This window comes from Cnephaeus nilssonii (genome assembly GCF_951640355.1).
Source record: "Cnephaeus nilssonii genome assembly, chromosome: 12".
NCBI lineage: Eukaryota > Metazoa > Chordata > Mammalia > Chiroptera > Vespertilionidae > Cnephaeus > Cnephaeus nilssonii.
In genome coordinates this window covers 80,607,743-80,630,936 of record NC_137083.1, presented here as the reverse complement: position 1 = coordinate 80,630,936, position 23,194 = coordinate 80,607,743, and the positions used below count along the sequence as shown (strand labels likewise).

General features: G+C 52.7%; 1 protein-coding gene across 6 annotated transcripts in view; it reads left to right on the top strand.

Moving 5' to 3' along the window:
* The window catches only part of LMBR1 (limb development membrane protein 1), a 128,365-nt gene that overhangs the window by 51,351 nt on the left and 53,820 nt on the right, over positions 1-23,194 (top strand). For all 6 annotated transcript variants that reach the window (XM_079786135.1, XM_079786138.1, XM_079786137.1 and 3 more), the window contains one exon: positions 35-138. In XM_079786135.1, the coding sequence (XP_079642261.1) occupies positions 35-138 (104 nt within the window). The remainder of the gene's footprint in view (positions 1-34; positions 139-23,194) is intronic.

Below are 23,194 nucleotides of genomic sequence, written 5' to 3'. Positions count from 1 at the left end.
ACCTGACCTGGCTGTCTTCTGCGTTGCTTTCTAGGTCTGTGGAACCTCGCTTCTCTCTTCTCCAACCTTTGTTTGTTTGTCTTGATGCCCTTTGCCTTCTTCTTCCTGGAATCAGAAGGTTTTGCTGGCCTGAAAAAGGTGAGTGAGCTGTGTTTTGGAATTAAATTAGTTACATGGAGAAATAAATACCATTCATGTTGAACTATAAGAAGTTGGCTTAAACAGCCATTTGACGGGAATGTAAAAAGTTTAATAACAACATCTTGTTAGTATTACTATTAACAGTCTCTTAGTAACATTGCTTATGAACTGACTGTGAGTCCACAGGGACCAGGGCTCCCGGGAGCGTGCCGCCCGGCGGAGTGTGCCATGTGGAATGGGACGCCCGGCGCAGCAGCTGTTACTCTCAGGCTCTCTCCTCTCCTTTGGTTTAAAGCATGGAACAAAATTCTAGAAGCTTAGACTGTGTCTGGATGTAAGTTATTTCATGTCCAGTGTTTTCAGGATTGTGGCCTGTTAGAGCATTAGACATGCTCCATCAGACAGTCAGCTTCCCCAGGTGCTGTGGGCTACTGCTGTGAGGGAGGTAGAAGTGGCCAATTGGAGACCTCACAAGAGCATCTCAGTTAGACTTTCTAGTGGTGAGGACGGCACCCGTCCTCGAAGGTGGCATTTTAAAAGTGAGAGGAATATTTTTCACTTGTAGTCTCTTTTTACTTATAGAGCTCTTTGCTATAAACTTTTGGAATATAATGCAAAGATTTAAGTAGCTAGTACTTTTTGGGTGACTTTTAAACTTGACAAAACGAGCTTTAGTGTTACAGTTTATTTATAGACACAGCATGCCTTTTCATTTTTAGTCTCTTCATGCAACATACGGGGGAAGGCGTGCTGTGTCCTTGCTGAGCAGCACTGTAACGTCACGTAAATGAACTTGGCAGGTTGTAAGTTGTGTACTTTTTGTGTCACGTCACTTTCCGTGGGTTCTTAGGAATGAGATTGTTTCTCTGGCGTTTGACGACTTGTACACCTCAAGTTCAGCACGTTTGGGCCTGCACACCAGAGGGCCTGGGAGAGCCCCTGAGGGTGAGGCGAAAGTGTGTCGGTGGGCCCCCCTCTCTGGTTTCCAGAACTGGTTCATAAGTCAGCGCTCAGCCACTGAGCCACACCGGCTGGGCATCACTGGCTTTTATTTATTGGAGTTGTTTTTTGTTATGATGCGTTTAAATTTACCTAAGTCATCTATATAATGTGAAAAGTTACATAGTTTAAAAAGCTCTTTGTGATAATTTCTTGAAGAAAGTGTTGTTGCTGAAAGGGATTTCGTTCAAACCTTCCTTTTATAAGGTGACACCTGAGGCCCAGCGATATTAAATGTTATTAAATTGTCCACGAAGCACATATGTGCAGTTGCAGAACTAGTACCAAACCCAGTGGTTGCTGCTGAGCTTCTGAAGTGTTTGTGTTGTTCGCAGCCAGCACTGTGGGGAGCACAGTGAGGGCCAACAGGTGGGAGCCGGCCAGGGCCAGCGGGATGGGGAGGAGAGGCCAGCGGGTTGGGGGGGGGAGGCCAGCGGGTTGGGGAGGAGAGGCCAGCGGGATGGGGAGGAGAGGCCAGCGGGTTGGGGAGGAGAGGCCAGCGGGATGGGGAGGAGAGGCCAGCGGGTTGGGGAGGAGAGGCCAGCGGGATGGGGAGGAGAGGCCAGCGGGATGGGGGGGGAGAGGCCAGCGGAATGGGGGGGAGAGGCCAGCGGGTTGGGGAGGAGAGGCCAGCGGGATGGGGAGGAGAGGCCAGCGGGTTGGGGAGGAGAGGCCAGCGGGATGGGGAGGAGAGGCCAGCGGGTTGGGGAGGAGAGGCCAGCGGGTTGGGGGGGGAGAGGCCAGCGGGATGTGGGGGAGAGGCCAGCGGGTTGGGGAGGAGAGGCCAGCGGGTTGGGAAAGGAGAGGCCAGTGGGATGGGGAGGAGAGGCCAGCGGGTTGGGGAGGAGAGGCCAGCGGGATGGGGAGGAGAGGCCAGCGGGTTGGGGGGGGAGAGGCCAGCGGGTTGGGGGGGGAGAGGCCAGCGGGTTGGGGGGGGAGAGGCCAGCGGGATGGGGGGGAGAGGCCAGCGGGATGGGGAGGAGAGGCGAGCGGGTTGGGGAGGAGAGGCCAGCGGGATGGGGGGGAGAGGCCAGCGGGATGGGGAGGAGAGGCCAGCGGGTTGGGGGGGAGAGGCCAGCGGGTTGGGGGGGAGAGGCCAGCGGGATGGGGGGGAGAGGCCAGCGGGATGGGGGGGAGAGGCCAGCGGGTTGGGAAAGGAGAGGCCAGCGGGATGGGGGGAGAGGCCAGCGGGATGGGGAGGAGAGGCCAGCGGGATGGGGGGGAGAGGCCAGCGGGATGGGGGGGAGAGGCCAGTGGGATGGGGGGAGAGGCCAGCGGGATGGGGGGGAGAGGCCAGCGGGATGGGGGGGAGAGGCCAGCGGGTTGGGGGGAGAGGCCAGCGGGATGGGGAGGAGAGGCCAGCGGGATGGGGGGGAGAGGCCAGCGGGTTGGGGGGGAGAGGCCAGCGGGATGGGGGGGAGAGGCCAGCGGGTTGGGAAAGGAGAGGCCAGCGGGATGGGGGGGAGAGGCCAGCGGGTTGGGGGGGAGAGGCCAGCGGGATGGGGGGGAGAGGCCAGCGGGTTGGGGAGGAGAGGCCAGCGGGATGGGGGGGAGAGGCCAGCGGGTTGGGAAAGGAGAGGCCAGTGGGATGGGGGGGAGAGGCCAGCGGGTTGGGGAGGAGAGGCCAGCGGGTTGGGAAAGGAGAGGCCAGTGGGATGGGGGGGAGAGGCCAGCGGGTTGGGGGGAGAGGCCAGCGGGTTGGGGGGAGAGGCCAGCGGGTTGGGGAGGAGAGGCCAGCGGGTTGGGAAAGGAGAGGCCAGTGGGATGGGGAGGAGAGGCCAGCGGGTTGGGGGGAGAGGCCAGCGGGATGGGGAGGAGAGGCCAGCGGGTTGGGGGGAGAGGCCAGCGGGTTGGGGAGGAGAGGCCAGCGGGTTGGGAAAGGAGAGGCCAGTGGGATGGGGAGGAGAGGCCAGCGGGTTGGGGGGAGAGGCCAGCGGGATGGGGAGGAGAGGCCAGCGGGTTGGGGGGAGAGGCCAGCGGGTTGGGGGGAGAGGCCAGCGGGATGGGGAGGAGAGGCCAGCGGGTTGGGGGGGGGAGGCCAGCGGGTTGGGGAGGAGAGGCCAGCGGGTTGGGGGGAGAGGCCAGCGGGATGGGGGGGAGAGGCCAGCGGGATGGGGGGGAGAGGCCAGCGGGTTGGGAAAGGAGAGGCCAGTGGGATGGGGGGGAGAGGCCAGCGGGATGGGGGGGAGAGGCCAGCGGGTTGGGGAGGAGAGGCCAGCGGGTTGGGAAAGGAGAGGCCAGTGGGATGGGGAGGAGAGGCCAGCGGGTTGGGAAAGGAGAGGCCAGCGGGTTGGGGGGAGAGGCCAGCGGGTTGGGGGGGAGAGGCCAGCGGGATGGGGGGGAGAGGCCAGCGGGTTGGGGGGGAGAGGCCAGCGGGTTGGGAAAGGAGAGGCCAGCGGGATGGGGGGAGAGGCCAGCGGGATGGGGAGGAGAGGCCAGCGGGATGGGGGGGAGAGGCCAGCGGGATGGGGGGGAGAGGCCAGTGGGATGGGGGGAGAGGCCAGCGGGATGGGGGGGAGAGGCCAGCGGGATGGGGGGGAGAGGCCAGCGGGTTGGGGGGAGAGGCCAGCGGGATGGGGAGGAGAGGCCAGCGGGATGGGGGGGAGAGGCCAGCGGGTTGGGGGGGAGAGGCCAGCGGGATGGGGGGGAGAGGCCAGCGGGTTGGGAAAGGAGAGGCCAGCGGGATGGGGGGGAGAGGCCAGCGGGTTGGGGGGGAGAGGCCAGCGGGATGGGGGGGAGAGGCCAGCGGGTTGGGGAGGAGAGGCCAGCGGGATGGGGGGGAGAGGCCAGCGGGTTGGGAAAGGAGAGGCCAGTGGGATGGGGGGGAGAGGCCAGCGGGATGGGGGGGAGAGGCCAGCGGGATGGGGGGGAGAGGCCAGCGGGTTGGGAAAGGAGAGGCCAGTGGGATGGGGAGGAGAGGCCAGCGGGATGGGGGGGAGAGGCCAGCGGGTTGGGAAAGGAGAGGCCAGTGGGATGGGGGGGAGAGGCCAGCGGGATGGGGGGGAGAGGCCAGCGGGATGGGGAGGAGAGGCCAGCGGGATGGGGGGGAGAGGCCAGCGGGTTGGGAAAGGAGAGGCCAGTGGGATGGGGGGGAGAGGCCAGCGGGTTGGGGAGGAGAGGCCAGCGGGTTGGGAAAGGAGAGGCCAGTGGGATGGGGGGGAGAGGCCAGCGGGTTGGGGGGAGAGGCCAGCGGGTTGGGGGGAGAGGCCAGCGGGTTGGGAAAGGAGAGGCCAGTGGGATGGGGAGGAGAGGCCAGCGGGTTGGGGAGGAGAGGCCAGCGGGTTGGGAAAGGAGAGGCCAGTGGGATGGGGAGGAGAGGCCAGCGGGTTGGGGGGAGAGGCCAGTGGGATGGGGAGGAGAGGCCAGCGGGTTGGGGAGGAGAGGCCAGTGGGATGGGGAGGAGAGGCCAGCGGGTTGGGAAAGGAGAGGCCAGTGGGATGGGGAGGAGAGGCCAGCGGGTTGGGAAAGGAGAGGCCAGTGGGATGGGGAGGAGAGGCCAGCGGGTTGGGGGGAGAGGCCAGTGGGATGGGGAGGAGAGGCCAGCGGGTTGGGAAAGGAGAGGCCAGTGGGATGGGGGGGAGAGGCCAGCGGGTTGGGGGGAGAGGCCAGCGGGTTGGGGGGAGAGGCCAGCGGGTTGGGAAAGGAGAGGCCAGTGGGATGGGGAGGAGAGGCCAGCGGGTTGGGGGGAGAGGCCAGTGGGATGGGGAGGAGAGGCCAGCGGGTTGGGGAGGAGAGGCCAGCGGGTTGGGAAAGGAGAGGCCAGTGGGATGGGGAGGAGAGGCCAGCGGGTTGGGGGGAGAGGCCAGTGGGATGGGGAGGAGAGGCCAGCGGGTTGGGGAGGAGAGGCCAGCGGGTTGGGAAAGGAGAGGCCAGTGGGATGGGGAGGAGAGGCCAGCGGGTTGGGGGGAGAGGCCAGTGGGATGGGGAGGAGAGGCCAGCGGGTTGGGGAGGAGAGGCCAGCGGGTTGGGAAAGGAGAGGCCAGTGGGATGGGGAGGAGAGGCCAGCGGGTTGGGGAGGAGAGGCCAGCGGGTTGGGAAAGGAGAGGCCAGTGGGATGGGGAGGAGAGGCCAGCGGGTTGGGGAGGAGAGGCCAGCGGGTTGGGAAAGGAGAGGCCAGTGGGATGGGGAGGAGAGGCCAGCGGGTTGGGGGGAGAGGCCAGCGGGATGGGGAGGAGAGGCCAGCGGGTTGGGGGGAGAGGCCAGCGGGTTGGGGGGAGAGGCCAGCGGGATGGGGAGGAGAGGCCAGCGGGTTGGGGGGGGGAGGCCAGCGGGTTGGGGAGGAGAGGCCAGCGGGTTGGGGGGAGAGGCCAGCGGGATGGGGGGGAGAGGCCAGCGGGATGGGGGGGAGAGGCCAGCGGGATGGGGGGGAGAGGCCAGCGGGTTGGGAAAGGAGAGGCCAGTGGGATGGGGGGGAGAGGCCAGCGGGATGGGGGGGAGAGGCCAGCGGGTTGGGGAGGAGAGGCCAGCGGGTTGGGAAAGGAGAGGCCAGTGGGATGGGGGGGAGAGGCCAGCGGGATGGGGGGGAGAGGCCAGCGGGTTGGGGAGGAGAGGCCAGCGGGTTGGGGAGGAGAGGCCAGCGGGTTGGGAAAGGAGAGGCCAGCGGGTTGGGGAGGAGAGGCCAGCGGGTTGGGAAAGGAGAGGCCAGCGGGTTGGGGGGAGAGGCCAGCGGGTTGGGGGGGAGAGGCCAGCGGGTTGGGGAGGAGAGGCCAGCGGGTTGGGAAAGGAGAGGCCAGCGGGTTGGGGAGGAGAGGCCAGCGGGTTGGGAAAGGAGAGGCCAGCGGGTTGGGGAGGAGAGGCCAGCGGGTTGGGAAAGGAGAGGCCAGCGGGTTGGGGAGGAGAGGCCAGCGGGTTGGGAAAGGAGAGGCCAGCGGGTTGGGGAGGAGAGGCCAGCGGGTTGGGAAAGGAGAGGCCAGCGGGTTGGGGGGAGAGGCCAGCGGGTTGGGGGGGAGAGGCCAGCGGGATGGGGGGGAGAGGCCAGCGGGTTGGGGGGGAGAGGCCAGCGGGTTGGGAAAGGAGAGGCCAGCGGGTTGGGAAAGGAGAGGCCAGCGGGTTGGGGAGGAGAGGCCAGCGGGTTGGGAAAGGAGAGGCCAGCGGGTTGGGGGGAGAGGCCAGCGGGTTGGGGAGGAGAGGCCAGCGGGATGGGGAGGAGAGGCCAGCGGGATGGGGGGGAGAGGCCAGCGGGATGGGGGGGAGAGGCCAGCGGGTTGGGGGGAGAGGCCAGCGGGATGGGGAGGAGAGGCCAGCGGGTTGGGGAGGAGAGGCCAGCGGGATGGGGGGGAGAGGCCAGCGGGATGGGGGGGAGAGGCCAGCGGGTTGGGAAAGGAGAGGCCAGCGGGATGGGGGGGAGAGGCCAGCGGGATGGGGGGGAGAGGCCAGCGGGATGGGGGGGAGAGGCCAGCGGGATGGGGGGGAGAGGCCAGCGGGTTGGGAAAGGAGAGGCCAGTGGGATGGGGAGGAGAGGCCAGCGGGATAGGGGGGAGAGGCCAGCGGGATGGGGGGGAGAGGCCAGCGGGTTGGGGGGAGAGGCCAGCGGGATGGGGGGGGAGAGGCCAGCGGGTTGGGGGGGGAGAGGCCAGCGGGTTGGGGGGGGAGAGGCCAGCGGGTTGGGGGGGGAGAGGCCAGTGGGATGCGGGGGAGAGGCCAGCGGGTTGGGGAGGAGAGGCCAGCGGGATGGGGAGGAGAGGCCGGATGAATGGGGCAGGTCGGTAGGGGGTTGCCTCGGGGCAGGTGCTGTGGGTGCAAGGACGGGGGCAGAGCGTGCCCTGGCCCACCCCCAGTAGTCTAGAGTGGCTTGTAAGCTACAGCATTCAGGAGGGTTGGAAGAATGAGCATCATGAGCATGGAGAAGAAATGAGGTTGTTGGAGATACTTGAAAACCAGTTCCGTAGAATTTGGGAGCCTTTGATGGATATTCATTCATCTGACAGTTTTACTAAGCATGTACTAGGTAGTAATTATCCTGCTATTATAGGAGCTTGCCAGGGACAGAAATGGAGAGACGGGCTCCTGCCTGGAAGGGTGTCGAGGGAAGTCAGGCAGGGGAGTAGCCTGCCGGGAGGTGGACGGTAGACCGCAGCCGCTGCGGAGGTGCAGAGGAGCGCAGGTGCTGGTCCCCGGGCCGGGAGCACAGAGGCCGCCTGCTCTGGAGCTGGGACCCGCGGCGGAGCAGGAGGAGTAGGCGGGTGTTGGCCTCGTGCATCCCAGGCACGAGCAGGACTGGGCTTCTCTGGGCTGCGGGAATGGCTGGTGCGGAGACTGGTGAGCAGCCCGCGTCCTCCGCCGGGCTGTTGGGGTTTTATGGGTCGATGGCAGGGGGTGGGCACGGGATTTCTGTAAAGGAGTTTTGCATCCACTGTTTTATCTACGTCACTGAGGGAAGGTGAAATGCGGTGTGGTGGAGGCACCAGCATATGAAGACGTCCCACCACCTGGCCCATCACATGGCGCCTGGGCACACGTCCCTGTTGTCGCCGGCGGTGTTTGCCTTACACAGGCAGCTCTCCTTTCTGTCTGCCTCGTGTGAATCTGCCCACTGCACACACCAACCTGGAACGCTCAGTGTTAAATAGTTTCAGTCGGTCTCATAGGTGTACCTACCTTTATGCTTCTTATAAAAGTCTAGTTATTAGTTAAATAATTTTTAAAAACTGTAAATAATTGCCTCCCAATTATTTCCCCCTTCTTGTGAACTAACCAACTAGAAAGGGACTTGGCTTGATTTATTGGAGCTGAATTAGCAACTATCTCTAGAATTAAAAAAAACACACACAAAAACAGTGACATGTCACTATTCTCTTGGTCAAAGGAAAACCACTGAGCCCCAAAGTGTGTTGTTTGCATGTCAGTGCGGAGGAGGGATGCGGGGTGGGGGGGTGGGGGGTGGGGAGGGGCGGGGCGAGGAAGCACCTCCTCCCTCCATTGTGCCGCTTTCTTTTTAAAAATTTATCTTTATAGTTGAAAGTATTACAGATGTCCCCGTTCCCCCCACTGACCCCCTCCGCGCCCCCAGGCCTTCACCGTGCTGTTGTCTGTGTCCACGGGGTTTGCGTATGTGCATAATAGTTCGTTGGTTGATCTCTTCCCAGCCCCCGCCACCCGTACAGCCTTCTTTCCTCTAAGGTACGTGCTTCCAGTTTCTCTCTACACGAGGGAAAGGACATTCACTCTGTTACTGCCATCAGATCCCTCTGGCTCACCAGCTCCTCTGTGGGATCACAAAGGGGACTGACATGGTGACTGAGTGCTTGTGGGTACCGTTGACACGGCTACCCAACTAGTGCCCAAACAGCCAAGAATTTTAAAAGACGGCGAGGAGGCAGTGCTCAAGATATTGCTGTTGATCGACTAGATAGTGGTGGAATGAGGGAGGCTGTAGGAACCAAATCAGAGAGCGGGTCCTTAGTGCCTCTGAGGGAGGAGGGTGACAGTGAAGATGGGGGGAGTGGCCTGGAGGCTGCGGGGAGGCTGAGTGCTGGGGACGGCCGGGTGCAGCGGTGAGATGCCCAGGCTTAGGGTTCCTCTGAGGTGAATGGCCTTGTTTACAGGGCCCAACGGGAGGAGGTCGCATGTAAAGCTAAGGCCGCAGCCCAGGACCAGCCCTGGACGCCAGCCGTCCTTGCCGTCCTCCAGAGCTGCCTGCGTTGACTAGTACGTGTCCTAGAGAGTGCCAGTGGTGCCGGGGGCATCCGAAGCCGCTGACACAGGCGGCTCCTCATTGTCCCACAGCTCCGAGTTTTAAGGTCCCTTTAAAAAAAAAATATATATATATATATATTTTATTGATTTTTTACAGAGAGGAAGGGAAAGAGATAGTTAGAAACATCCATGAGAGAGAAACATTGATCAGCTGCCTCCTGCACACCCCCTACCGGGGATGTGCCCGCAACCAAGGTACATGCCCTTGACCGGAATCGAACCTGGGACCTTTCAGTCCGCAGGCTGACTCTCTATCCACTGAGTAAGGTCCCGTTTTGATCCCATTTTAGAATGACCTAGACCAGTGGTCGGCAAACTCATTAGTCAACAGAGCCAAATATCAACAGTACAACGATTGAAATTTCTTTTGAGAGCCAAATTTTTTAAACTTAAACTTCTTCTAACGCCATTTCTTCAAAATAGACTCGCCCAGGCCGTGGTATTTTGTGGAAGAGCCACACTCAAGGGGCCAAAGAGCCGCATGTGGCTCGCGAGCCGCAGTTTGCCGACCACTGACCTAGACTGAAGCAGAGTCAACCCCACTGCCAGACGAGGCTGCCAGGCTGCACTAGGGATGTTTGGGAAGCTTTCCGGGGAAGGTGATCATGACACGTTATTTTAAAACATTCATATTATTTCGGTTCTTAATCAATTACAGGGAAGTTGCAAGGTTATTAGCGCTGTCCAGCTGAGTGTGAGTGTGCACAGCGCACGGGAGCCTTCCGTCTGCCTTTCTGTGAAGGCCCGCCTCCCGGTAAGCTGCGGCCTCGGTTTCTGGGCGCAGCGCTGTCGGGGTACAGTCACTGGCTGCGGCCTCGGTTTCTGGGCGCAGCGCTGTCGGGGTACAGTCACTGGCTGCGGCCTCGGTTTCTGGGCCCAGCGCTGTCGGGGTACAGTCACTGGCTGCGGCCTCGGTTTCTGGGCGCAGCGCTGTCGGGGTACATTCACTGGCTGCGGCCTCGGCGTTCTGGGTGCAGCGCTGTCGGGGTACAGTCACTGGCTGCGGCCTCGGTTTCTGGGTGCAGCGCTGTCGGGGTACAGTCACTGGCTGCGGCCTCGGCGTTCTGGGCGCAGCGCTGTCGGGGTACAGTCACTGGCTGCGGCCTCGGTTTCTGGGCGCAGCGCTGTCGGGGTACAGTCACTGGCTGCGGCCTCCTCGAGTCACTGACATGCTCCGCTGGGCTGGCCAGTACATGTATTTCTGTCGATGCCTTTGAAGCTCTTTGCTCACTGGTGACGTTTGACACATCAGTTCCCAGCGACATTGAAGAGAGCTTAGAAAACACCTCTAATTGGTAGACCAGCACAGTAACCTGAGTAATGACAAACTTGTAATATGGTTGAGTTACAGTCGCTTTATATTCCTTGGCCACCCTCCTGGTGCGTTTTACTGTGTCTCAGTCTGTGGCGTCCCTGACGGCCTGAGGCCCCTCCTCCATCGATTCCCCTGGGCATCGATTTTAAAGCAGCCCCTTGCATATTGTGCCGAGATGCGGAAATTGGCCACTCGCCACAGGCGGATGCAGAGTTGGAATTGAAAGTCAAATTAAGCAGAATTCTCTACATAGTTTTTAATTAAACCACCATGTTAATTCAGACAGGACATTTCAGGCCTGGGGGGCTGGCCGTGTCCCTAAAGAGCCTTTCTCCTCCTCCCGGGTGGGTTCCTGTTCTGTGGGCCAATTCTTAGCTGTCCCCGCTCCTTATCATCACAGGGTCGCCGCATGTAAACGGCTCTGACAAAGCGGCTGTTTTAGGGAGAAGGTGACTTTTGTCTTGGCGCTGTAACTTACTGTTATAAGTGAAACGTTCATCACATTTAGATGATTTCCCTTTCACATACACATGTTATATGTTCATGTGTGTTTGAACCCGAGTCCATGCAGACATCTGAATGTTCTGATGAAAAGGTCGCCTCTGTTGGTTTTTGTTTGTTTTGTGGGAGACTCTCTCTGCAGTTTTATCTGTCGCTCAGATGTACACTGGGTGGGAGGGTCTTGAGGCCGGCAGTGCGTTTTCCTGTCGCCTTGCCGGTAGCTGTGCGGGTTTCTCTGCCCGCCTCGCCTCGGGGAGGCCTCTGGACCGCCCGGGCCATGTCCTATGGTGTTTCCCTTCGTATAAGGAACGCTGACGGATTTGGGTGGGAGTTAGGAATGTGTTCCTTTCATGTTGTATTTTAACATCTTACTTTGGATTAAAATGTTAGGAGGAAAAAATTCAACAACTTAATGAAAGTGAAAAAAAACCTCATCAGTGATGGATTAATTCAAAACCAAAGATGTTTCTGGGAGTAACTTTACAGTGTGCCTCACCTGACTGCCCACCTTTTATTTGAAGTCATAGCATAAAATTTAACATGAGTGACAGCAACATCCTGACCAATTACCAGTCCTGGCAGACATCCCCCAGTGTCCAGAGCAGAGCGCGCGGTCTGCGGGATTAAGAGGTTAACTCCTGTAACTTCAAACGGAGTGCTTGATAATAAAAGCAAAAAGTACAGAATTTGGGGTAACTTCCTTCCTAATTAATTAGACTGACCAGGTGGAGCGAGGGGCTGGGTGCTGGTGCGGGAAGTCTATAAAGCAAGCGCCATGACAGCCGCGCACGAGGCCGAGCGCTTTAATATGTCTCTATCCTGTGTCACAGTTTGAGATTGTCCTGGTTTATGTCCCTTTTGGCAAACTTACATAAAAGTGACCCTGTACTGTATTTTATGGCCAGACGGCTTTCCCGCGGCTAATTTGTATCAGGCCTCTGTCTTCAAGGGCCGCAGACACGAGTAGGAAGTCCAGTGCGGTCCGGGGAGCTTTCATTGCGTTCTTTCATTATTTTTGCTCGTTTTTGCCACTGATCATCCATAAATTGTTGGAAATGAGTGATTAAGGAAGTGCTGCTTAGTGTTAGTGGCACAGCGCATATTTGGCCGGGCTCGGGTGGGAGGAAGTCCCGTCCGTACAGAAAGGAAAACGCCTGCTGGGAGCCGTGCACGGAAACTCACCCAGGGGCGCGTTTTGATCTTGGTGTTTATTACGGAAAATGGAGTCAGATCTCACTCACTGTTGTTATGTGTTAATTTGATTTCCCCAACACCTTTGAGAAAAAAATCATTCAGTAATTTATTAATAGAATTCCTCTGCCCTCCCCCTGTGGGAGGACTGGTATTTTTCCAGAGCACCAACGTGGACGAGAATGATAACGTAGAGGTGCCCGGTTCTGGCCATGTTATATGCCGGGTCCCTTTGCACTTCTTACTCAGCTGTAAAAGGTGCGACAGTAGCGATACACTGAGCGATTCCCACCTGGAAGCACGGCATGTGGCATCTCCGAGGACAGAAAAGTATTATTTTGAGGGAAAGAGTACATTTGTTTCATTTAAAAATCATTTGAGTTTATGAAGATTTTAAACCCTTCAGTTCCTGGAAGGACATAGTTTTGTCACTGTGTCAGTGCAGTTGCCTGTTGGACAGAGCGTGGCAGCCTCATGGCATCCCTGCTGGTTGCCTGGCAGCGGAGTTTCCAGCACCCACTCCCCTGCACTCGGCGATGGTCGCATCCTTGGAACTACAGTTCCGCGGGCTTCCATCCTCTCTGGCTGCCAGAGCGGGAGCCTCCCACCTCAGCCAGATGCCTCTCCCCTGCATGACAGTGCCGTGCAGGGCCTGCACGTGGCTTTCAGAGCCTGGCGGAAATCCTGGCCTCCTTGCTGAAGGGACCGCAGGCGCATTTTCTCGGCGTCTGCACCTGTGAAATGGGCTGGCTGTTCTCACTGAGGGGCACGGTCACCTCACCTGACCTGCTTGCAAAGCACCCTGTCCCAAAGCGGCGTGATTGTTAGGGGCCAGGCGTGTCAGCAGGGAGAGCCGATACAGAAGCACCAGGAAGCTCCGTGTGGGATCACTCTGTGCTCACACAGCAATGTAAGAACGTAGGTGTCACAGACAGGCCGCTCCATTCATTTACCTTTTGTCCTCTACTAGTACAGGCAGTAAACATAGGTATTATGTTTAATAGGTAACTAAACTCCAAACTTTATTTTATATGATGATTAAATTACTAACAAATGTTTCATAATCCAGGGCTCTCTGTTAAATGAGGAGAAGTTTGGGGAGGGAGGAAATAAAAATCATCAGGTTAGATATTAAAGTAATTGTACTTTTCACTAAACTGGCCCTAATACCTTCAGTATTCATGAAACAATTTAATGAAATAGTCATTGTTAATTAGAGTCTCTTTTCTAAAACTTTTTTTGGGGAATTGAAAACTATCCACCCTTCGCTAGAAAGAACTTTATTTGAAAGTAAAATTAAATGTCAGATTTAATGCTGACTAGAGAGTTTTTTACATAATTATGATCCACCCCACAGACCGATTGGACAAGGGCTCACCCAAGAGGCTGGTGTTTGGATTGTTAAAATCTTATATTTATTTGGCATTTAAACTCATATTTATTTGTCAGTAAATTAATTTATTCAGCACATCACAGTGTTAATCTTCTGATCTCTATGAAATATTGGCCAAGTGTAGCTTCACCTTGGGATGTCACTTTATACAGCCCGTATTTGGCCCATTTCTACCAGCGTCCCCAATGGCTCTTTCTCTCCTCTGTTAGTTTTACTGGCCCTTTATCTGGAACAGTGGTCGGCAAACTGCGGCTCGCGAGACACATGCGGCTCTTTGGCCCCTTGAGTGTGGCTCTTCCACAAAATACCGTGTGCGGGCGCGCACGTACAGTGCGATTGAAACTTCGTGGCCCATGCACAGAAATCAGTTTTCGGCTCTCAGAAGAAATTTTAGTCGTTGTACTGTTGATATTTGGCTCTGTTGACTAATGAGTTTTCCGACCACTGCTCTGGAACATAGTAGTAACTCAGTTTCTTGTTAATTTGCGGCCTTTTTTGACCTTTTTCCCGATCTGGAAGGCTTAGTGGTCCCTGTTGAATCCGCTCTGCATTTGTCAGTGGGTGGGACCCAGTCTTTTCTTCGGGCCTCTGCTCCCGGGCGCGCAGCCCGGGCACCGGGGCTCTGGAATGGAGCCCGAGCACTTGGGCTGCTCTTCTGCTGACTTGGCTGTCTACAGCCCCATCGGGTCAGCCCGTGGGAAGCCCGAGCTGTGCAGATGCGTTCTGTCGGAGAGAGAGGCGACTGATTTCCTCCCTGTGCACAGGCTACCCCCATTTCCTTCTGTTGTCCTACTGGATTTTATCCAGTCCTGCATCTATTAGCAAATCAATATTAGCATTTCCAATTGTCTAAGTATATCTGGATTCTTCAGATTCTCCTCTGGGTGGTTTTAATAAAAACTGAGACCATGTGGCTGTAGGAACAGAGAGCCAGGTGCTGGGGGGCCCCCGTCAGCACACAGCACAGCACTTGCTCTGCCGAAGTAGAGAATGTGGGTCCTGTGTGTGAGAGCCAGGCCAGTATTCACACGTGTAGGGTGGAGCTACCGCGACATCTCACCCCAAACCAGACCCACTGTCCCAAGAGGCAGGAGGTGACAGGACATGCAGGACAAGGGGTCATACATGTAAAGATGAGAGGGACTCTGATGACGACCAGACGTCTGGGAAAAGCCAGCCCTGCGAGGGGTAGCAGATGCAGTGGATGCAAAGAGTTAGGGGACAAGCAGAAGATTTCAGGGAGATTTGCAGAATTCCAGCTAGCATTCCAGGTGATTTTTGGGAGAAGAAATTAAGGCCCTCTCTCCCGCAATATTGCCAGAAAGGAACGTTCTACAGACTCATTCTGATAATGAGGAACAATTTCCAGGACATTTCTACCAGACTTCAAAGAATAGTTAACTCCCGTTTCATACAGGTTTGTCTAGAGACTTGGAGATGGGGCACTCACAGTTTTATGTTATGGGACCAGTGTGATCTCATCACCAAAAGCAGACAGGATAGTGTGAGAAAGGAGCATGGTGCACCATTCTTTCTGAATACCTGTGAATCCCAAAATACTAAGCTGAATCCAGCCATGTATACAAAAGACCATCACAGAAAGTGTATTTCAGGTGTGCAAGTTCGTTTACCATAGGAAACCTATGGCTGGAATTCATATGAGGAGAGTAAATGGGAATGCAGTCAAGGGAGCATGTCCGAAGGGCAGTCAGACTGAACAGCAAGCTGAGAACTCGAGAGTCTCCTCACCTGATGCGGACGCCCACCCTGAGCCTACAAATGACATTGTACTTCATGGTAAAACGTTAAAGTACTTATTTTAAAATTTGGAAGCCAACATATTTTTATTTCCAATAATAAATACCACTGTAGTTGAGTTCTTTGCTAGTACAGTTAGAGAAGAAAAGGAGCCTAGCCAGTATGGCTCAGTGGTTGAGTGTTGACCCATGAACCAAGAGATTGTGGTTCAATCCCGGTCATGGCATGTGCCTAGGTTGTGGGCTCAATCCCCAGTAGGGGTGTATAGGAGGCAGCTGATCAATCCATCGATCAATGTTTCTCTCTCATTAATGTTTCTAGGTCTGTATCCCTCTCCCTTCATCTCTCCTAAAATTAGTAAAAACATATTAAAAAATAATAAGTGAAACAACAAATTGATATTTAAAACAAACCAAGAAGAAGAAAAGGAAAAATGGAAAGAAACAAATTGTCATTATTAACAGATGATATTGTTTGTTAAAAAATCCTATAGAATCTAAAGATAAATTGTGAATTCAAATAGGAAAATTTGCTATGGAAGGTGGATATAGAATAAATATAGAAAATAAATAAATAACAGCAACAAATAAAATCTAATTAAAAATACATTTTTAATAGCAAGACAGTCCAAGGTATCTATATATATAAAAGCCTAAGTGACCGTTATGACTGGTCGACTGGTCGCTATGATGTGCACTGACCACCAGGGACAGATACTCAACGCAGGAGCTGCCCCCTCGTGGTCAGCGTGCTCCTACAGCCAACCTCCCACAGCCAGCCAACCTCCCGCTGCCGGCCAAACTCCTGCGCCCCCCCTCCCCCTGCCAGCCAGCCCGATTGGCCCCGATGGGGACTGGGCAAGATGGCCTCGATTGGCCCTGATTGCCGGCCAGGCCGAGGGACCCCACCCATGCACGAATTCGTACACCAGGCCTCTAGTATTGAAATAAATCCAATAAATGATACGTAAAACCTTTATGGAAATAATATATGAAGCCAAAAATCTTATTGAAAGATGTTAAGAAAGACTTAAATAAATGGGTAGATATTTCTGTCTTTATGAATTTCTTTATGTGATGAACATATCAGTTGTCAAATTATTTTTTAGAATCAGTGCAATTCTAATGAAAATTCCAAGAGGTTACCTTATGGAATGGACCAGCGGGGAGTCAGGTTCTCAGGGAAGAGCAGAGAGTCCAGGCAGCCAGAGCAGCTGTGAGGCACAAGACAGCGACGGTACTCACCAACATTAAAAAGGAGCAAAGGACTCACATGAACACTTCTCAGAGAAGGTTGCACACGGCCAGTGAGCACATGAAAGGCCTCGACACCACCATTAGGAAAACAAACAAGCAAAAACAACCAGAAATAATATTGGTGAAGATGTGGAGAAATCAGAACTCTTAAAATAATTTCTTTAATTGATTTGCGAAAGAGAGAAAGGTCGATTGGTTGTTCCACTTATTTATGCCTTCATTGGTTGCATCGTGCGTGTGCCCTGACTGGGGGATTGAACCCATAACCTTGATGTATCTGGATGACACTCTAACCAACTGAGCTACCCAGCCAGGGCCAAGAAATACACACGTTGGTAAGAATGTAAAATGGTGGTTGCTCAAAAATTAAGAATAGAATTACCATATGATTCAGCAATTCCACTTCTGGGTATGTGCCCAGAAGAATTGAAAGCAAGGACTTCACAGATATTTACACACCCATTTTCATGGCAGCATAATTAACAATAGCCCAAAGATGGAAAAAACCCAAGTATTCATCAATGCATTATAAATAAAAAAATGTGGACTGCACACACCATAGAATCTTACGAAGCCTAAAAAAGGAAGAACATTCTAGCACACGCTAAAACATGGATGAATCTTGAGGACATTATGGTAAGTGAAACGTCAGACACAATAAGACACAGTGATTCCACTTATGTAAGGTCCCTAGAGGATTCAAATCCATAGAGACAGAGTAGCCTGTGGGGCCATGGCTGGTGCGGGGGAGGGCAGTGAGCATTTAAGGGGTGCAGAGTTTCAGTTTAGGAAGGTGAGAAAGTTCTGGAGATGATGGTGGTGATGGTTGCACAACAATATGATTGTGTTTAATGCCATTGATCTATACACGTAAACATGGTAAATGTTACATATGCATTTGCCACAGTAAAAATGTGTATCAGTAGTGAACATCACAGTTTGACTTGGTGGCGGCCTTTGGGCAGGCGGTGTGTCGGTTTCAGTCGGGAGCCACCTGGGCACCACAGCGGCTGTGGTGAGGCTCCTTGAAGCTGGGCGCTATGTCCTCAGGTGTCGTACAGCCATACCAGCCGAACAGTGCACCTTCATTATTTAAAAATAGACGGAAAAAAGGTGATTTATGTCTTGGTGATGGGCTCATATTACTCAAACCGGCTGATAGGTAAAATCAAGATGCCAACTGACTGGTCCTCAGTAGAAAACTATGAAATGCTCACACATGTGTGCACCCCAAGTAGCTGTTATTGAGCATGGGAGGGAGTGTGGAGCCAGGGGCTGGGTCTGGGGTGTCACAGAGGGCAGTACGCTGTGTGTGTGTGCACGTGTGTGTGTGCGTGTGTGCACACGTGTGCGCACACATGCAAAGGCGCACACTCTTCTGTGGTATTTTACAATTCCTAGTGCTTTTTGTGTAAATGCCCTCTTTGCCCCATAAGCAGTATGACCCTGTTATTTAAATCGCCGTGTGGCATTGCTTTAGGTTCTGTCCGGCACCTTCCTATCTTGCACACTGGGCTGTAGCCACGTGATGGTCCCACCCAGTGATCCTCCTGCTGCAAAAGATCGGAGCTGGCGCCTGGTTGTGCGACTTCTGTATGGGAAGTGCCTTGTAGGACTGAGCCTCTGACGCCAGGATGATCTTGCTGTTATGGAAAAGAATGTTCTAGTAGAAGAAGCCTTTGTTTATGTTGTTTGATTTCTTTACTAACACAGTAGGTATGTCTTAAGTATGTTTTAAGCATTTTCCCTCCTCCCTTTTTCCAGGCCATTTTGTCTTTTGTGTCTGTTTCTGTCGTGGGGGTGGGAGGCTCGGGCCAACCTGCCCAAAGGTAACCACCAATTCAAACGGTTATGTTCATTACTGATATGCTTTTTTATTGTGGCAAAATATATATAATATAAAATTTTATACCTTTCAGGGGATGGTGAAGATTCAGTGACATAGAAAGCAACTGGCAGCTCTCTACATGGGGTCCCAGGTCCTCTTGTCCATGAAGCTTATAACTAGAGACTTGTTGGAACAGAACTAGAGGGAAGACCCTCTGGCTGACCGTTACCTTGTCTCAATGTGAGGCCCTATTCAGAGAGGTTTTCTTCCAAATTTAGAATTACGTTTCAGATTTTCGATGTAAAGTCCCAGCAGTCTTTTCACAATTCAGTTCATGTTGGAAACTTGCTGTATTAATTATTTACCTGCAGTCTGGAGGGTTTTTGTTTAGCTAATATGAGAAACTTCTGCTCATGAATTTGAATACAACACACATTTTAGTTCAGTGAACTAGCGATGTTAAAGTTTTTATTTTAACTTCTCCTAAAGTGCTTTCTTTCTGTCAAGTTTTAAGAACTTGAGTGCTTCATAGTTTAAATTTTTCTTATCTTGTGTAGACTACATTAAGTGAATATGTATATAATAGCTGCAGGAAATATTGATATTCAAAATATTTCACTGTGGAATTTCACAAAGCTTTCTATAAAGCTGTTTCTTTTTGCTTGTGACCAAAATCTGAGTGTCCTGCTCTTACAATGACTTTGAGAGCAAAGAGGCCGTGCTGGACCCTCTCTGGCTGCTTGTGTGAAGTTCCTTCGTGGTAAAGAGGACTCGCATCTGCCTTTAGTTTCTGTCCTTCATTAGAGCTGCTATCGATCTTCCCGCCGACGGCATGCGTGTTTGGTGCGGTCTGCATGTCATGCTGAGCAAACCCAATCCTCATGTTACTAAGAGACCCTTTTTGTTAGAGGAAAACAATGGCTCGATATTTATTTTAAATGTCCTGTGAGTAGAAATGTTCCCAGGCTTCCTGATGGGTGGAGACATAGTGTATAAAGTGGTGTTTACATGCCATCCCAGAGGTCAGGGTGTCCAGGCCAAGTTTTGTTTACATGTTCATCACCATAGAAACATCAGCTTATTGTTAGTGCTTTTGTAAGTACATGTGCTTTTTACTTTATTGATGTTTGGTACAGAGCAATTAAATGTATGGTTGACCAGCACAAAGATTTCAAGAAGCAATTATAACCCTTTTAGTGTTTTAACCTTGCACATTCAGCACTTATTTAAATCTAAAAAGAGATTTACGAGTCTACTGTATTTAGTTACTAGCTTTTTCAATCTAATTTGAGCTGTTAGTGTTGAGGTATTGTAATTTCCAAAATAATACTGGTATGAGACTAGTGTACTAATCACGTAGCTCAGTTTTCTTCACCACTCGATGGCACTTCATTGGCAGAAAGGACCTTGTCTCAGTGGTGCTTTTTACTGATGTGCTGAGTGCTTGTCACACTACGGTTTTAATAAAAGGGACGGAGCTTCATCACACTAACTTAGACTTGTGGTTTTGGGAGGGTTAGGGTAGGTGTTCATACTGGGCTAAAAAGATCACGAAGTTCATGGAGTCCTGGCGCGAGGTGACAGTCGAAGCCTTCACACGGTGTGTCGCGGTGCCGGTGGCGGTGAGCGCCGTGCTGAGCGCTGTGATCGGTTCAGCAGACTCCTTGCCTTTCAGATGAACAGGGGCAGCCTCCTCCTCCTCTGATAGTGTTGTGGCACTTTGCGTTGGCAGGATGTCTCGGGGAGGTACTCTGACATCTGGCCCTCTTAGCTTAGCGTATGTCAGAAGGGAGTTTATGGGAACCTTCCCCTGGGGGCCTCCTGGCTCCCGATTCGGACTCCTAATGGAAAGATGAGCAGTGGGCATATTTTTTGCTTATATGCTGTCTTGCTGGTGATTAATGGTGGCGATAAAAGCTCCCACAATGCTTTTCATTACTTTGCAGGCAGACTCACACACAAAAGTTTAAAAACCTCAACACTACCCATGTAGGCTTTGTGATATTTTTATGATCTCAAGAAAAGTATTGATAACAGTTGATGTGTTCCGGGTACTTGAATGAGCCAGGCTGAATTAACAAATGGAGCTTCTGGTTATTTGTGGTCCCATCACCCTTTTTCTGTGGCCTGAAGTGGTTGAAGGTAAAAATCTGCACATTGCATTTAGTGAACAAGTTTATGTTTTTTACTAGTTTAGCTATAGCTCACACTTGTGACACTTAGTTGATTTCAAGTTGAGCTGATTCTGTCTCATTTATTCATAAAGAGAATAAAACTAACAAAAGAAAAACATAATTGTCCTAGCCTCCTAGTGGATTAAGTCAGAATAACAGTTATTTCTTACTACATCGGTTATCTTCAATATTTCATGAACAGCACGATCGCATTCAGTAACGTGGACGCCTGTGCTGTGGCAGCCTTTCCTGTGAACGTGGTTTGCTCATTTACTCTTTTAAAATGTAGATTGATAGCTGAAATGGACAGGTTTCCTTTTGTGAGTTATTTACTATCTTTCAAAGGGAGTATTAACCCTTTGCACTCGCTTGCTTTTTTCTCGATTCCTTTATTCTACTCGGGATTTAATTTTTTAAATACCCCAGATTTTACAAAGCGCAGCAGTAGAATAAAAAACGAGTTTCTTTTCATACAAACTTATTTATTTGGATTTTTTTATATTTCAAATTATTGATACATTCAAAGAGTATAAAAAGAGCTGCTACCGATGCTAACCATGTCGAGTCACACTCGACATCCGAGTGCAAAAGGTTAATAAATTTGAAGTAAATTTTAAAGAGTTTATGATTTGCCTGCAGAGGGTTTTTTGTTCATTTTGTTAAATATTTCTTATTTGACCGCTTAAGCATGTGAATATACATTTTAGATATTTCTTCTTGGTATTATTAATACATCTATAACAGAAAAGCATCCTCCTGGAGTTATATAGCTTGTATCTATTTAGAAAGACTGTTGTTCACATATAATTTTTAAAACACACACAAGATTTTTTTTGGTGGAGGACTTTGTATGTAAATATATGTGAACAAATACGTGGCTATTTAATCCTAGTATCACTTTCAGATAGGGTTATATTTAGGTTGCATCTTAAATACTGTCTATTTTTCTCAAGGAGAGAATATACTCTTTTTTATTAAAAATAGAAGGAGGAAATTTCTGAATTTAATAGATTTCCTTTTTTTTGACATAAATTCTACTTCAAACGCTATGTAGAGCTATAGCTTGTTAAATGAGGAGGTAACTGTAACTAAACTGCTTTTCAAAGGATTTTATATCAAGGTTAAATGTAGAAAAATGACCAGAAAGTGCTTGAGAACACAGAGCGCTTACCTCAGATTTTGTTAGAAGCAGGCTTTTAACAGTCTGCTCTGACCAGCCCGGTAAGCACCACCCAGGGGGGACTGTATGAACTTAAAATACTTAAAATGAAACGAAGTTAAAATTCAGCTCTTCCGCCGCAGGGGCCAGGGTCTGAGCGCTCAGGCAGCAGCCGCTGCCTGGGGTCTCCCTCCGCCCAGGGGAGCTGCTGTGCAGCGGGCTCTCTGCTGTGGAATCGCAGACACCCCGACCAGTGGCAGGAGGAGCGAGGTGACTGTAAATGTCACTGTGTGGCACCTCGCTGGTAGGGGTGGTGCTCACGAAACTGGATGTTTCCTCTGTGTCCTTGCGTCCATGCACCTGTTTCCCAGTTGAGATTGAGAGTAACGCGACCCGATTTGCATTTTGAGATCACATTTGCACTGAGACGGACGGTGGCGCAGTAAGACTGGAAGGACGAGGTGTGTACATGGGCAGCCGCAGCAGGAAGGCCTGGCAGGGATGGGCCCAGAGTTTCTTGCAGAAACAGCAGCTGTGTAACGGCGCACCTAGTGAGGCCTGTGCACGAGGGGGACAGGTTTCCAGGAGGAACGGGGAGTTTGGCTTAGCGTTCAGTTGGAGGGACCTGTGAGGCCTCTAAGGGAGCTGGCAGCTGGGGTTGTGCATCTTGGCTTAATGGTAAGATTTGGACTAAGGATATAAACGCCAGAGTCCTTAGTCAAATGAGGGGACAAGATCTCCCAGGGGAGGAGCAGAGCAGTCTGCGGGGAGCACCCTCATCGGGAGGGCGCAGTGCTGCCTGGTCTGGTCTGCAGGCGCTGGCGAGCCCCGGGGAATTCTGGTGCTGCTGGAGTTTGAGAGGTGCTGGTCCAGCGTATGCAAGCATGTCCAAGGCTGAGCCCTGGGAGAGGACCTTAGCCAGTGAAGGAAGTAATGATGGAGATGGAGAAACTGAGTGTCGGGGGAGGAAGCTGAGGGGACGTGCAGGCTGCCCAGCTCTGTTTCAGTGAGGCAGAAGCATGGTCAGCTGCAGCTGTAATAAAGTTAGCAGGGGGTGAGATTAATGACCCTGGAGGATGGAGAACATTTAAAAATCATGAGGGTGTAGCCCTGGCTGATGTGGTACAGTTGGTTGAGCATCGTCCTGTGCACCGAAAGGTTGACATTTCAATTCCTGGTCAGGGCACATGCCGTGGTTTCGGGCTTGATCCCCAGTAAGGGTGTGTACAGAAGACAGTGATCAATATTACACTCTCACATCGATGTTTTTTCTCTCTCTCCCTCTTGCTCCCCTGAGTGATTGAGGCCAATATGCATATAACCCTTAGAGGTCCCACAGGTACCTTCAACTTAATTCTAAAACCAAACTCACCATTCCTCTCTCTCTAAAAATCAATAAACTATTATATTAAAAACTCATGAGGGAGTTGTGAGTCAGCCAGAGATCCATGGAAAGATTGCCGGGTAGCACGGGGCCCACTTGAGAATGTGGTAGCAAACACTTTTCATGATTGTGTCGTTTCTTTAACAGGTTGAGAAGTCAGGAGGGAGCCATTCATGGACTGAAGTGGGGCTGGGGGAAGCCAAGGGGATAGGCGTAATAGAGCGTGGTTGATGCTGGACTGTTAAGGTAGACAGGTTCACCGTAGGGTCCAGGCAGGTGAAACAGGCTGGTGGAGGGCTGGGGGGCCCGGGAGTGGGTTAGCGGACTGAGCGGGTCAGAGAGAGGGAAATGTGGGGGGGCAGTGCACGTGTGGGGGTGACATTAGAATGAGCTATGTGTC